The sequence below is a fragment of the Aedes albopictus genome, chromosome 2 (assembly GCF_035046485.1).
Source record: "Aedes albopictus strain Foshan chromosome 2, AalbF5, whole genome shotgun sequence".
Classification (NCBI taxonomy): domain Eukaryota; kingdom Metazoa; phylum Arthropoda; class Insecta; order Diptera; family Culicidae; genus Aedes; species Aedes albopictus.
The window spans coordinates 428,360,498-428,377,802 of record NC_085137.1 but is presented as its reverse complement, the minus strand read 5'-3'; the positions used below and the strand labels follow the sequence as shown (position 1 = coordinate 428,377,802).

The following is a 17,305-nucleotide window of genomic DNA, read 5'->3' as shown; positions in this document are numbered from 1 at the left end:
TGCCAACAAATGCTTGTAAGTTGTTAGGAATAGTTCAACGATACTGTTTTTTTAAATGATTGGCTAATCATAAGAGAGTGGCATTTGATGAAGAAGTTTGTTGTTTTAAATAAGAAGTCATTTTCAATCGCATTCAATGGATGCTTTGAAAAACGTATAAGTAGAGGAATTCTCAATGAAAATTTATCCGTGTGTGTTTAGGATGGATCTCCATAATCTCCGTAATATCTAACTTCCGCATTTAAAAATAATTCTTGCATTATTTTTGTTCCGTATTTGAAAATAATAATTGTTTATGAAAAAATAATTCAGATAAAAATATATGAATACCATGCAGTAGTGATTACACAATCCATGAGCTAAAATTTTGATGAACAAAATTACGTCTAATTTACATATTTTCCATGTTCAGAATAATTCGTTAATTGTTGTACACTAAATGTTGAACAGTTTCGGAATACCTAGTTTATAATGAATGGAACTTAATAAATTCTCAGTTCATAATCATTGGCGTATCTAGGATTTTTTCCTAGGGGGTGACTGAGGGGTGCCAGTTTCAGTGGCTTCCAGGTTGTTTGCTTTTTTTTGCAAAAGGAAATATAGATCCACCTTCAATTTCTTAGTACATTGATATACTACGTCACGGGACAAATAAGCCCGAAAATTTAAACGCGCTATATTTTAAAGAACAGTTTTTTTTTTGTTTTTGAAAAATCCGAACCGTTGTACTGACTTAACACTCTCGCCGCCATGTGAAGTTTGAGAACTTGATAACTTGATTACCTATAATACATGGAATTTGTATTTTCAGTTTGAACTTTACAATCATCACAACCCCTTTGTGAATTGAATATATTGATTGAGAATACATTTTCAGGGCAATTATTAGAAATGTAAATCTCGGAAACTATCAAATATCCACAAATTTGCGTTTAAATTGTATTCATCGTGACATCTTCTTTGTTTTATTGCATGATAACAACCCTTATAAAATAGTTTTCAAGAACAATTGAAAGAGTTTTTTCTCCCATGTTGTAGAAATTATGCCACTGCGTCCAATAAGCTGAGCTTTTGTGGCACTGAACTTGTAAAATCAGAATACATATTTGCATTTTTGGTTTGACCGCAACATTAATAGCGAATTTCGATTTTTCTCTTCAGATTTATGATTCTGTGCTATCATATTATAAAGAAATTTGTGTTTTCGGCAAAACATTGTTTCGGAAATGCCTCAGGAAATACTCCCGGCAATTTATTTGGAAATTGTTTTGCAATTTATTTGAATTAAGACTTCTTTTAGAAATCTCTCAATAATTCCTTTGAATTTGGCAAATTTCTTCGGCAATTTCTTTAAGAATTTATTTGTTAATATGTCTGGAATTTGATACTGAAAACCTTTTACACATTCTTTGAAAATTTCATCGGAAATTATTTTGGAAATTTCTTTGGCAATTCCACTAGCAGTTTATTTGTTTTTTTTTTTACTTCATTAGCAAATCCTTTGAAATGTTTTCTCGGGAGTTTCTTCGCCAATCTTTTAGTAGTCTTTCAAGCGATGTTTTGTTAATGTGAACAATTCTATTGATAATTGAAAATTCTCTTATTACTCTTGAGGCAATTCCTTTGGGAATTCTTTTAGTGATGCCTTTGGTGATTCATTCGACATTGACTCTGGGAACATCCTCACATTTTTTTTTTTGGAAATGTATTCGGCAAGTCATTTTACTTGTTTCGATATTCGTCGATTTTTTGGATTTCCATTATCTATGCTATGAGGTATTTCTTCATCAATTCTTTTGAAAACTCTTTCGGAAGTTCTTTAATAAATTGCTTCTATAATTAAAATATAAATTCTTTAGACAATTTCTTCTAGATTTCTTCAGTAATTATGTAAGGAATTCCTTCAACAGATGATTTTGGAACACCTTGGCCATTTCCGATGTTACTTGCATTGTTACATTTATTTGTGAATTTTATCAACAAATCCTTTGGAAATCTTGAAAACTTTTATTATTACTTTAGGAACTTCTTCGGTAATTCCTTTGGAAATTGATTCGGCAATTTTCTTAGAGATATCCTTCGGGAATTTCTTTGAAAAAAATCTCTGGCGGTTCTTTAAAAATTCTGCCACTGCAATCACTTTTTGAATTCTTTCTAAATTTTCTTCGGAAAAGTCTTTAGGAATTTCTTCAAAATTTGTTTGTGGAAATTTTTACACAATATATTTTGGAAATTTATTTCTTGATTGGATTCGGCCAATTTCTTTATAAAGTCTTACTATTTTCATCAGGAATTCCTCTAGTAGTTTTTTTTTTATTAATTCTTTTGGCAACTACTTCAAAATCTCTAAGATAATTTTGATGGATTTTTTTTCCGGCAACTTCTTTGGGAATTTGTTAGGAATTTTTTCGTGAATTTCATAGGATTTCTTTAAGTAAGTCCAGTTGAGAATTTCTGAATTTTCAGTTCAGCAATTTTTGGAAGCAATAAATTTAAATACAATTGAGTTATAAGGAATTCTAAATGTAATCACGATAAAATTGCCTGAGAAATTTGCAAAATAACTGAAAAAGAAATTGCTAAAATAATTACGGAGGAAAAGCCATTGAATGAAATATAGAAACAAAAATCCAAAGGAATTGTTGATTGCATTCCCAAGAAACGTAACAAGCTGAATATCAGTTTCTTAAACTAAAGTTTGCTTATTAGTGGTTTCTTCCTCTCCTATGAAACTTAAATGTTTGTTGGGTTCCAATGAAACTACCGTAGAAATTTTCAAAAATAAAAAAACACCATGCCGATGGAACCTTCAAAGAAATGGCCACACTGCGGTTTAGCAAATACGGAGCCGTGTGTTCTCGAATCCCACCAGAACGCGATTCTTTTTTCACAAATTTATCTCTCATTTTGTCAATTAGCAACATTCTGTGCCTTCTAATTGACTACAAGTTTTTCCCGTACATTCCTATAAAATTTGACTAGAGATTTCTCTAGTATATCTCCTAGAATTTCTCTGGAAATTCCAACTATTCTCAAAATTCTTTTAGGGATTCCTCTAGAGATTTATATTGGGATTCCTTCAAGATGAGTCCAGGTGTAATACCATGATTAATTTCTAGAGTAATCCATGAATTCCTGGATGAGTCTTTAAAATCGTTTATGGACTTCTAAGAGGAGTGCCTGGAGAAGTCCAGCAAGAAATTTTTGGAGAAATCCCAGATTTTTTTTAAAGATTTCTAGGAGGGCACACCGAAGGTACTTCTGCAAGACTAATAGGAAGATTGTCTTGAATAATCCCAGCTTATCTTTGTCTTTATTAAAGAGACTTTCAGCCCTTGGCTGGTTCGTCGAATCCCAGCAAGTTTTTGAAGGAATCCCTGGAAAAATCTTAGTAGAATCCGTAGAAGAATTCTGGGAGGTATTACAGTAAGAATGACTGGAGGAGTTCTAGGAGGAATTACTGGAAGAACCACAGCAGGAATAGCTTGAGAAATCCAGCTTAAATTTCTGGATGAAGGCCAAGAGGAGTTCCTGTAGGAATCCCATGGGAAATTTATGAGAGAATCCGTGGACAAAATATCTTGGATAAACAATCTTGGAGGAATCACCGGAGAGTTTCTGAAGAAATCACAGAAAAATTTTCAGGAGGTCTTTTTAGAAGTATTCTGGAATGTATCACTGTAGAAACCTCAGCTGAAATCCTAGAAGAAATTTCTAGAGAAACCCCATCAGAAATGCTGGGATGAATCCAAAGAAAAAACCCTTGGAATACTCAAAGAAGTCCCTGCAAGAACCGGTAGAGGTATTCTGGAAGAATATATAGAGAAGGCCATGAAGGAATCGCAGGAGGATTTTCTGAAATAATCTATAGCCATAATGCTGGGATAAATTCGTATAGGAATCACTAGGAAGAATTTCTGGAGGAATTGATGGAAGAATCACATGAGGAGTTGTTTTAGGTATTCTTGGAGGAAGCCCTTAAAAGTTTCTGCAGGAATTCTCTGAGGATTTTTTGGAGAAATCTTTAGATAAAATCTCTGGAGGAATTCCTGGATGAGTCCTTCGAGAAATCCCTGGTGGAGAAACCAAAGGACTTTCTGCAAGAATTCCAGAAAGATTGCCTGAAAAGGTCTCAGAAAAAAAGCCAGGAGAAAGCTTTAGAAGAATTCGTAGCATAATTTCGGAAGTGCCACAGTTAGAATTTCTGGAGGAAGAACAGCAGGAAGAACCGCATGAATTGCTAGAGCAGTCACAGTTGGAATATCTGGAGGAATTCTTAGAATTCCTGGAGCTATCATAGAAGTAATTTCTTGAGAAATCCTAGAATCAGAAATGCAAGGGGTATCTTAAGAGAAGTTCCACTAACAAATGCTTGGAGGAATACCTACAGTTCTCCTTGAAGGAATCGGTAGAAGTATACTGGAGGAATTCCTTATGGAATCGCAGGAGGAATTTCTGGAGGAATCTCAGGAAGATTTCTCGGAAGTATTGCAGCAAGTATGCCAGGAGAAATCCCTAGAAGTATTTCTGAAGGAGTCCTAATGGGAATTGCTTGAAGAATTTCAGCTGAAATTCATGGAGGAAGGACAATAGAAATTCTTGGGGAAATCCCCTGTGGAATTTCTGGAAGAACCTCTGTAGAAAGTCCTGGATATATCCTTGAAGAATTGTATGAAATAATCAATGAAGGGATTTTATAGAAAAATTGCAGGGAGATCTTCCTGAAGAATTTCCGGAAGAACTTTCCTAGTAGAATTCCAGAAGGTACCACAGTGAGAATTTGTAGAGGAGGAGTGACATTGCTGGAAGACGCGACTGCTTGAGGGTTATGAAAAATGTATCGAGTTTTCGATTTTATACGAAAGAGCACCTTTTTCTGGGCCACTATGATTTTTCTCAGATTCTTAGAACTTTATTCCTAAAATCAATTTCGAAGAGATTTTCTGAAATCACCTTTTGACAGCTGGGTAACTATTTGACAGCCCCACCCAGTACAAAATGCGACGAGGGGTGATTCGACAAATCGCTCCCATACAAACTTCAAATTGATTTTTAAATAGGTTCCCGGGCACCAAAATTCACGAAAATTTGGATTTCGGCTCAGTTTTGCAAACAGATTCAGGATATGGAATTATCTCAACACCTCTAAAGAAGCCACTTCCCGGAGGAAGGCCAATATAAGCGCCTGAAGGAATTCCATGAGAAGTTTCTGGAAAAATCTCTGAATGAAATCTCTGAAATAATTCGTGGAAGAATCACCGGAGGAACTTCTAAAAGGATCCCAGGAAGATTGCTTGAATAATTCCACCAGAAATTCCTGTAGAAAATACCAATAGAAATTTTTAGAGGAATTCCTAGAAGAATTCCGAGAAGAATCATAGTAAAAATTTCCAAAGAAATCCTAGCAGAATTTGCTGGTTCAATCTCTGCAGAAATTCTAGTAAGTACAACCCCATCATGCCTGCCTCAAGTATTCTAAGGGAAGTTTATTGAAGCAATATCGAAAGGAATCCAAAAAGGAAGCCTAGAGAAATCACTGTATGAATAGATAGAGTTATTTCTGGAGGAATCTATGTAGAATCTATTGATTGTTCCTACCAATATTCAAAACGTACAACAGTTATATAAGTAATTCCAGGTGCGCTTAAGTTGTGTTCACGTGCCATTACTAAATATTAGAATTATTGTGTGAAGTTTTAAATTTTAGGTTTTCAAAAAACATACTGCTTTTTACTAAAATTTTAAAATTTTAGGAAAAATTCTAGGGGTGCCGAATATATTCTAAGGGGTGCCAGGCACACCTGGAATCCCCCCTAGCTACGCCAATGTTCATAATCTTAAACGTATGATGTAGAGCGTATGCATGTGTGCCACCACGATATCAATTTAGTTACAAAATAATTGTTTGAAAATTTTGTATCGCCGATGACACGAAAACTGCACAATTCTAAAGATAAATTTTAAGATATTGCTGTATCAAAATTAGCTTTTCAGACAAACCGATCACAAATATTGAATTCACATCATAGTTCCAAGAACTGTGCACATCACAAAAGGACATCACTCTTTAACATACTATAAAAACTGGGTAATTCTCGCTGAGACCGGCCCACTATTTACAGCTTGTCTTCAAAAATGTTTAAGGTGGCGATTTTCTGAAAGTCCTCGCTAAAAAAGTAAGGAAGATGCATTTGGTTAGTCAAATTGATGGACCCCCCGTTAGTTAGAGCCACAACAATTTTTACATACCCCTCGATTTTGATCAAATGGCTCATCTAAACTGTTATAACTCGAATTTTTGCATCAATTGAAAGCTTAGACCTTTACATAACATCAAAAAATTGGAGATGTCTTTTTTCTTCCTTTCAAAAGTTATCTGCCGTTTTGTTAACCATGCCACGTTTTCTCCATACATTTCCATGCGCACCGGCAACGACATGCAACAGCGAATTGTTGCTAATTGACAAATTGACAGATGATATTTGTGAAAAAAAAAGAGTTCTGGTGGGACTCGAACCCACGACTCCGTATTCGCTAGACCAGCGCTTTAACCATCTAAGCCAAAAGAGAGATGGGTTTGTGAAAAAGGAGTGTTCACGGTGTGGCTTCGGAGTCAATTTGGCTTTCTATTCCGCAGAATTGTTACTTGTTCTGTAGCTTAGTTAAAGCGCCGATCTTGCGAATACGGAGCCATGGATTCGAATCCCAACAGAAAGCGATTTTTTTGACAAATTTGAGAATTAGCAACATTTCGTGCTTCCTAATTACAAGTTTATCCAGTATGTTTCATACACACCAGCAAATATGGTAAATGCCAGTAAAGGGAAATATCTATCATTTTACGCTTTGAACATTGTTTAAAAGAAAACATTGTCATTGTTATTTCATTTAAAAAAATGTCTAGGACACATTCTACCGTGACGTTACAACGTTTTGACGCATTCGTAGTCAGATTTTCCTCCATAACTCATGAAAACGAGCAAAAACCGCAAAATATTTTTTCATATTCGGATTCCTTGTAAAATCTCTGATATATTTGACCTATTGAACATTTAGTTTTCATGAGAAAAACGTGTTCAAAATGCGTATATGTAGCGTGACGTTACAACGCGCTAGAATCCGACCCTCTCTAACGCTCTACCAACATTTTAAAAAATCTGCTCGGTTTTTAATGATATTCTGAATTTTTTTTCCACCATTGAAATTTATTGGTTTGTTCTTCAATTCAATGGAATAAAACATTCAAATTTCGGATTTATTTTTGAATAATCGACTTTTACATTTCGTGACGTTACAACGCCCGTTCAGTTTCAAACAGGGTTCTGCTCGCGTTGTAACGTCACGAAAATGCACAACATGTTAGAACCAGAATAATCAGCCAAATTTACCCGAATTTGTGAATATATCATTGCATTATCTTCACTGCTCCAACGGGATATTTATTCTATTGAAAATCCGTTTTGTGATAAATGGCTCGGAGGGCCAAGTTATTGCTAATCAATAGTATGAATACTCCTTCATGAAGGTTAATGACACCGGCACCCATCTTTGGTTTAGTATCACCCATATTCTTCTAGTTTTGTTCCAAAGACTAGCACGCTGAGATCCATTATTTTGCACCGCCAGATATTTAAATTTTTCAGCATATAACTCATCACGCCGTCGAGATAAGGCACATTCTACCGTGACGTTACAACGTTTCTACGCATTCGTAGTCAGATTTTTCACTATAATTCATAAAAACCACTGTAAACCTCAAAAATATTTTATCATATTCAGATTCCTTGACAAATTTCCGATATGTTTGACCTGTTTAACATTTAGTTTTCATTAGAAAAAAAATGTTTAAAATGCGTATTTGTAGCGTGACGTTACAACGCGCTAGAATTCGACCCCCTCTACCGCGCAACCACCATCTTGAAAAATTTGCTCGGATTTTTATTTTAAACTGAAAATTTCTCCCACGTTAGAAATTTATTGGTTTGTTCCTCAATGCAGTGAAATAAAACCTATACATTTCGGATTCGTTTTTGGATAATCGACATTTACATTTCATGACGTTACAACGCCCGTTCATTTTCAAACAGGGTTCTGCTCGCGTTGTAACGTCACGAAAATGCACATAATTTTTGAATCAGAATGATCAGACAAAATTGCCCGAATTTGTGGATATATTATTGCATTATTTTCACTGCTCCAAGAGCAACTTTATTCTATTAAAAATCCGTTTTGTGATAAATGGCTCGGAGGGTCAAGTTAACGCTATTAGCAGTATGAAAACTCCTTCTTTAATGTTAATGGTACCAATTTTCGGCCTAGTACCACCCATATTCATCTGACATTCATTACTTCACACCGCCAGATATTTAGATTTTACAGCATAAAACTAATCACGCCGTCGAATTAAACATTTTTTCAATAATTTATGCAATGTCATTGATTCAATTAAAAACGCTTTAAGATGTGCGAGCAGTCAGGCTTGTCCGCACTGAGCGCATGAAAATTCTGCTCTTTGGATTTACACCATCAAGCACATCATAAATTAGAAATCTTTTCATCTTATCAGATAGAAGGATGTTGAAATATTCTAAATGTCATTTCGAACTGTCAAAAAATCGCACCGCAGAGCCACACGGAGCGCGCAAAGAGATTTTCACCCGGGTGAAAACACTCCAGTGAATTTCACTTTAAACGGCCCGTGCGGCGCTGCGGTGCGGTTTTTTGACAGTTCGAAATGACATTCAGAATATTCCAACATCCTTCTATCTGATAAGATGAAAAGATTTCTAATTTATGATGTGCTTGATGGTGTAAATCCAAAGAGCAGAATTTTCATGCGCTCAGTGCGGACAAGCCTGCAGCAGTTATTGTACCACCCAGCACGGAGGAAGTTAGGCGTTCGACACTGTTAGGCATTTGTTAGTTATGTTGCTCATCGAAAATTGCTGGAGAGCATAAATCATATCTCCGAATTTATGCTGAATGTTCGATTTTTTCGCGCATCATTGTCAGTTGAGCAAATGGCAGTGGAAAAAAACTTTGTTAGTTGCGGCAGCTTGAAAATCGCGTTCGTCGGTCGAGAAAATGAAATAAAAAAATCGCGTCTCAATTAGTTTAAACCCGTAGGAACCATTTCAGTCGTTCCGTCGTTCAACCCGTTAGTGCCTCGTCGCTGCTGCTGGCCAATAAGTCTTGTTCGTTCTCGTCGTATTGTCGCCGGAACCAGTCATAATCCGATTCCGTTAAGTTTGGCCTCATCGTGTCGGTGAGTCACTTTAATTTCAATTCAATTTCAAAGCCAAGGGCTGAAAGTCTCTTACATAGAGACAAATCAATCAGACAATTTCAATCAATTTTAATTTAATTTTAAATTAAAATTAAAATTAAAATTAAAATTAAAATTAAAATTAAAATTAAAATTAAAATTAAAATTAAAATTAAAATTAAAATTAAAATTAAAATTAAAATTAAAATTAAAATTAAAATTAAAATTAAAATTAAAATTAAAATTAAAATTAAAATTAAAATTAAAATTAAAATTAAAATTAAAATTAAAATTAAAATTAAAATTAAAATTAAAATTAAAATTAAAATTAAAATTAAAATTAAAATAAAATTAAAATTAAAATTAAAATTAAAATTAAAATTAAAATTAAAATTAAAATTAAAATTAAAATTAAAATTAAAATTAAAATTAAAATTAAAATTAAAATTAAAATTAAAATTAAAATTAAAATTAAAATTAAAATTAAAATTAAAATTAAAATTAAAATTAAAATTAAAATTAAAATTAAAATTAAAATTAAAATTAAAATTAAAATTAAAATTAAAATTAAAATTAAAATTAAAATTAAAATTAAAATTAAAATTAAAATTAAAATTAAAATTAAAATTAAAATTAAAATTAAAATTAAAATTAAAATTAAAATTAAAATTAAAATTAAAATTAAAATTAAAATTAAAATTAAAATTAAAATTAAAATTAAAATTAAAATTAAAATTAAAATTAAAATTAAAATTAAAATTAAAATTAAAATTAAAATTAAAATTAAAATTAAAATTAAAATTAAAATTAAAATTAAAATTAAAATTAAAATTAAAATTAAAATTAAAATTAAAATTAAAATTAAAATTAAAATTAAAATTAAAATTAAAATTAAAATTAAAATTAAAATTAAAATTAAAATTAAAATTAAAATTAAAATTAAAATTAAAATTAAAATTAAAATTAAAATTAAAATTAAAATTAAAATTAAAATTAAAATTAAAATTAAAATTAAAATTAAAATTAAAATTAAAATTAAAATTAAAATTAAAATTAAAATTAAAATTAAAATTAAAATTAAAATTAAAATTAAAATTAAAATTAAAATTAAAATTAAAATTAAAATTAAAATTAAAATTAAAATTAAAATTAAAATTAAAATTAAAATTAAAATTAAAATTAAAATTAAAATTAAAATTAAAATTAAAATTAAAATTAAAATTAAAATTAAAATTAAAATTAAAATTAAAATTAAAATTAAAATTAAAATTAAAATTAAAATTAAAATTAAAATTAAAATTAAAATTAAAATTAAAATTAAAATTAAAATTAAAATTAAAATTAAAATTAAAATTAAAATTAAAATTAAAATTAAAATTAAAATTAAAATTAAAATTAAAATTAAAATTAAAATTAAAATTAAAATTAAAATTAAAATTAAAATTAAAATTAAAATTAAAATTAAAATTAAAATTAAAATTAAAATTAAAATTAAAATTAAAATTAAAATTAAAATTAAAATTAAAATTAAAATTAAAATTAAAATTAAAATTAAAATTAAAATTAAAATTAAAATTAAAATTAAAATTAAAATTAAAATTAAAATTAAAATTAAAATTAAAATTAAAATTAAAATTAAAATTAAAATTAAAATTAAAATTAAAATTAAAATTAAAATTAAAATTAAAATTAAAATTAAAATTAAAATTAAAATTAAAATTAAAATTAAAATTAAAATTAAAATTAAAATTAAAATTAAAATTAAAATTAAAATTAAAATTAAAATTAAAATTAAAATTAAAATTAAAATTAAAATTAAAATTAAAATTAAAATTAAAATTAAAATTAAAATTAAAATTAAAATTAAAATTAAAATTAAAATTAAAATTAAAATTAAAATTAAAATTAAAATTAAAATTAAAATTAAAATTAAAATTAAAATTAAAATTAAAATTAAAATTAAAATTAAAATTAAAATTAAAATTAAAATTAAAATTAAAATTAAAATTAAAATTAAAATTAAAATTAAAATTTAAACAGGCTCCGATTTTTTTATTAAATATGTTTCGTCCAGCTTTCATTCGAGGCAGAAGTGCGGTTGTAGTAGTGAACGCCGATAAAAGTTCACTACTACAATCACACTTCTTGCTCGGATGACAGCTGGAATGAAAACAAGCAGCATAAAATCTATGCCTAACATTCGTCTAACAGCCCATACTAAAACATGTCTAACGTTAGTCTAATGTTAGACTAACAAACATGTTTCGAATTTGCAACATGTCTAACAAAAGTGTGTCATATCTGTCTAATTTTAGACTAACATTAGGCAAAAGTGAGACAAAAAGTTAGCCTAACATGCTGGCCAGTTAGTCTCACATTAGGCTAATGTTAGGCTAACCCTCCGTACTGGGCAACACATACCTGAGGATCTGCATACCACTTAGGGGCATCAATTTCTGTGATTCCAGAGACAAATAGACCTAATTCTGACAAAAAAATCCATCCTATTTATGTCAGAGTCATAATTACTTAGAGAGTTAGTGTCTTTGGCAAAGTTGTTTAATAAGTCCAAAACTTACAGCTGGTTTACTATTGGATGTGAGATTCAGACACACTGGGCGACGCTAATTAAAAGTTTACAATAGTTTAGAATTTCTAAGAATGTTTTCAACAAATTTTGACTAGTTGAGAAACTATTTTTTGACAACATTTTTGGACACTTTATAAGAAGTTACAACATGTTGAATATTTTTTGAATAAATCGGCACCAACATTTCAAAAGGGCGTAACTGCATTTACAACCAATGCCTTCTCACAAAGCTGTGGAGCGTATCCCATCCCTCTCGAGCAATCCACTAGCACAAATAGAAAGATAAAACCCTCCTCTTTCGATTAATGGATGTGAATTGCGTGAGATGAATGAAATACGACCCAAAGCTCTGTGAGAAGGCATTGGTTGCAAAAGCAGTTACGCCCTTTTGAAATGTTGGTGCCGAAATATAAAGTGCATGATTTTTCAAAATTTCAACTACCACTAGTCAGTTAGAAACATGAACCAAACGGCTTTTAAACTGAACATTCTTGACAAGATAAACAACTTTTCCAAAGACATCAACATTCTAAAGTCTTAAGTCTAAGTAATTAGAGTCCTGAGATATATGAGTTTCAATTTCGTAGGTGTTACGTCTGTTTGTCGGAGATTCTTGTTACATCAAAAATAGATGTAACACTGACGTAATATCCATCCCATATATTTCAAGATCCTAACTATTTAGACAGTTGGTGTCCTCGACAAAATTGTTTGGCTGGTCAAGAACTTTCAATTGATGGGCCGTATGATTTCAAATCCTTCCACTAGGAGGCGCTAAAGAGCATACACATTTTTAGTTTTACTTATCTCAGGATCGTGATTAATTGGAAAGATGGTTGCTTTATTGAAGTTGTTTGGTAGATCACTAGACTTTCAGTTTAATAGCCGTATGGTATTAGTGTCTGCCACACAGTGGTGGTAGTTGCAAATTTTCAAAAGCGTGCAAATTTTATTGATTACCCAAAACACATTCAACAAGCCGTAACTTTTTGTAAAATATATCGAAAATTCTCAAATTTTGACTGATAGTTCCTCATCTAGTTATCTGTAATTTCTACAATTTTGGACTTGATTGGTTAGCTCTGCACTAAGATGGAGCGCTTTAAGCAGAATCATATTTTTGACTGTGTTCTATTAACTCTTATATCTAAGGAATAAGTGAATCAAATCAAATTAAATTTTGAAAGTTAAGAATGATATATTGATCTTTGATTTCAATTTGGTTTGAATACAATATGTCCAAAGTGAAAAAAGTTCCAGCTTGTAGAATACTTTCAAGAAATTCTAATCCCTTGCCTGCTTTTGCAAAATGGAAACTAATGTATTCTAGTAGCAAAATCTCGCATCTATTGGTAAATCAACTGCAAGTCCTTTACTTACCAAACAACTTTGCCGAAGAAATCGTATTTCTATGTAAAAGGGATCCTGAGATGTATGAAATTTAAAATTTGTAAGTTCTCTAGCGCCGCCTGATGGTGGAACTTTAAATCAAACTATCCATCAACTGTAAGTCTTTGACCAACTTAATAACTTTGTAATTTCGTCAGTGTTTCGTCTGTTGGCCACTCATATCACAGAAATTTTCGGTTTGAGTGATATTAGATTACGATTAAAAAATTTTACAATATCGCAGTACAATTACATCGTAGATTTTGGCCAAACACCATCTCCTCCGTCCTTCAAAAGTCTACGTAGTTTATTAACCGGCAATGATACGCAATTTATAAACGATATATCGAAAAAGAGCTTATACACAACAAGAACGAAACTGTTTTGAATATAGAACTACGTTTGTCCAATTCAGAAGCCGTCCAAGCCAGAAAGATTTGGTCTTTTCCTCAGAACTTTTTTTCGTGACGTTACAACGCAAACTTCAACCAGGTGAAACTCAGGCTTCCGTGAACCGATTTTATTTTTTTTAATCTCATTTGAAAGATCTTTTCGAGTACAAAGAGTATTCAAAATTTCATATTTATAACATTTTCCGTATTTGAATAAAATTTAAAAATGTTGATTTTTCGTGACGTTACAACGCAATAAAAACCCATACTATGATCAGTCATACTTCAGAGTTGTAAAGTCTTCCGATTAAAAATCTTTTTATGCTAAACAATCTACATATATTTATCTACAAATGATGGAAGACTTTTGAAAAATCATTGTGTTGGTGTTTGAAATACGATAGTTTGGATGAAAAGTGTGCCTAAAAGACTTAAAATCACGATTTTAATGTTAATCTTAATCGTCGTTCAATTTATATTTATTGTCACACTAATATCATGTCGAATACATTTTTGGATGACAAAAGTAATGTAGAATGTGATAAAAATGTCAAATATGTCATAACTTAACTTTGAAAAATTGGTATTGATGATACGGGGCCCGTAGAATGTGTCCTAGTCTTATCATACCTTCATTATCATCCATGATACAATTGTTGAGTAATGGCAAACCTTAAACCACAGACAACTTAAACTGTTAGCAAGACTGGTCGATTTTCTTTCTCTTCACATAACTGTACATTTTATGGGGTTTCAAGGGCACTCCAGAGGGATTCCGATAGTATGGGGGTCCCAGGGTTATTTAGGGGCGTGATCCAGGCCTTTGAAAAAGACTGGCGATCCCGAACTAGGGTAGAAATCTGCTTTAGCGTATGCGCTAATTCTCGTCACATCAGATGGGAAATAGCCAATAATTGCAGATATTTCAACTTACCTTTGTCAATAAGATGGAAGCAAAAAGATCTAAACTATATGAATAAAAAGCCTCTATAGCTTTAAAAATCGAATAATTTTACGCTAAATTTGACGTTTCAATTTCACTTCATTCACGAATTCACTATTTTTGAGTTTTGTGTATCACAAAGGAAACTGCACCAAAACAGCAGCTAGCCAAAATGTTCTTCATCATCGTTCAAATTTCACTTTGACAGATTTACTTATCAACTGACAATCAAGTCACACCCCACAAAATCTCTGTGGCACTTAAAAGTTCGATTTAACTGCTTCAGAGTGCAGCAAAGTAATAAAATTACTGTTTTCGGTTCATAAAATGTTAACAAACTAGTTTCTCCGTCCAAGGGGGATGCAAGCAAATGTGTGCGTGGTTTTTTATTGTCGGCGCGGTAGAAAGTTTAAAAATGCACTTCACATAGTACTTAACCAAAAATGTATTTTTTTCTCAAAATCTTTGCGATGCACTCGATGCAGCACCCGACTTCCGGAGATGTTTACCTCACATAGATCTTGGAAAAGTCCATTTCCGGTGAAGCGCATTTTCCAACTTTCTACCGCGCCGACACACAGAGGTCCAATTTTGAGAAAAGCTGGCAGAAACTCAATTTTCAAACATGTCTTCAAATATGTATGTAGCTTGTACCATACAATTTTCATCAAAATCGGTTTAGTATTTTCGGAGATATTGTTGAACCCTGAGATCTGCAATTTTTAATTTTTGTGCAAAGAGAATTCACAAATAAGAACACATTTTTTATTGTTTTATTTAAGACAGAGATACTTAACCGATTTCAATGAAAATTTTTGTGTATGTGAAGTATACATATCAAAATGTTGTGTAAAATTTTCATTTAATTTGATCCAGCCGTTACAAAGTTATATTTGCTTAGGTGGTACCCAGTCAGTTTGGCTCAAAATTTTACCACAGATAATATCTGTGATTTTACTAAGAACATATTTTCATAATAGTATTATACTGTAAAATTTTGATAAAAATCGGAGCAGTATTGGTAGTTCTATAATCAAAACTGTGCTTTACTGACCTTGAATTTCCGAAAATTTACTATGGAGCGCCTTTGTACAAAATTTTAAAAAGGTAGGTCGATGGTTTTATCTATATATCAACCAATACTTAATCGATTTCGATGAAAATTTTATGGTATAAGCTACATATAATGTAGCTTATACCATAAACAGGTCCAAAAATCAGCTGTTTTGGTGTACGCAGTCTAAAGTTATGAAAAAAAATGTGTGACCAAATTTTGACCGTATCACCCTTTAATGAGTTACAGTATATAGATAATTCATCTATACTATCAGGAGAAGTGACGTCCCTTCCGATGCAGCTCGGCTTCAGCAAGATCTGAACAACTTCGACCAATGGTGTACCTTAAACTGCATGGTCGTTAATCCAGAAAAATGCTCCATCATAACTTTCACTCGAATCCGTAACCCCGTCATCTTAAATTACAAGCTTCGCGATAAAGTAATCCAACGTGTGGATCGCATAAAGGATCTCGGTGTTATCCTAGACGATAAGCTGCAGTTTTATTGCCATGTTTCGTACATCGTGGAAAAAGCGTCTCGTACATTGGGGTTCATCTTTCGTATCGCTAAAGACTTCACCAGTGTATACTGCCTTAAATCACTCTATTGCTCGTTGGTTCGATCAATACTTGAGTACTGCTCGGTTGTATGGCATCCTTATTACCAAAGTGGGATTGAGAGGATCGAGTCCGTTCAGCGCCGCTTCCTCCGTTACGCTCTCCGCCGTCTGCCTTGGCGTGATCCTCATAGGCTACTCAACTACATATTGTACGTGCAGTTGAAACCCGGAATTTTCGACTAGCGAAGTTGGATTTTTCTCCAAATCCGTGCGTCGCACAGTGGCGGGGCTCCATACAAATGCCGGACAAAACCAAAAACTTTCTCCAAATGTGCTGAAATTCACATGTCTAGATAATTTAGGTGTGCTGAATCTATTTCTGGCATCAAAATTTACATAACTTGCATTATTTTTGTATAAAAGTAGGTTTAAAGTATTAAAATAACCTTAGTTTCAATAAAAATAATAAAAAGCTCATAATAAATTAGTCGGCATCACGTTTATTTGTTTTGGAATATAGTTTTAGTGCTCTATGTTAAAAAAAAAGATTGGATGATATGCTAATCTACATAGTTTTCTTGATGAAGCATGTAGAATTGTATAAAAATGCGAGGTTACAAGGCAAAAATGCTACACACTTTTTATTAAGTGAGGGTTACATTCTATTCATCATGTCCGCTTGTCACACAGCGAAAACAACAATGACGATACATCATACCACATCTAGGTGGAACAAAAGTCGACAATACAAGCTCACAACACAGACAAACCGACATCTCAGGCTATTCACTTTCCATTGATTCTCTTATTAAACAGTTAGTTCAAATAATCGGTAATTCGTAAATCGTACGCTCATGGCTCTCGCATAATTTTTGCTCCTGCTTGACGTTTGTTCACTACTCCCACCTAGTTATGAGAATGCGAAACATTGGCATTGATTAACGGTTTGATTGGCATTGAGCGATTATGTTCTCGTGACCATTATTTAAATCGCATTTTTTTCGAAGTGATACGTCTGTTTGTCTGTGCGTTGGTCTGTGGTTACCATTTCAGTGGCTTTTTTGAGTTAATCACTATTGAAATTAATGTCTCCTAATTTCCGAGAACAT

The 17,305-nt window shown here is 31.6% G+C and overlaps 1 protein-coding gene across 1 annotated transcript in view; it reads right to left on the bottom strand.

Moving 5' to 3' along the window:
- LOC134286888 (general odorant-binding protein 70-like) overlaps positions 1-16,385 on the bottom strand; it is a 20,675-nt gene extending 4,290 nt beyond the window's left edge. The window contains exon 1 of the mRNA XM_062848584.1: positions 16,302-16,385. Coding sequence (XP_062704568.1) covers positions 16,302-16,385 — 84 coding nt within the window. The remainder of the gene's footprint in view (positions 1-16,301) is intronic.
- Positions 16,386-17,305: the final 920 nt, after the last annotated feature.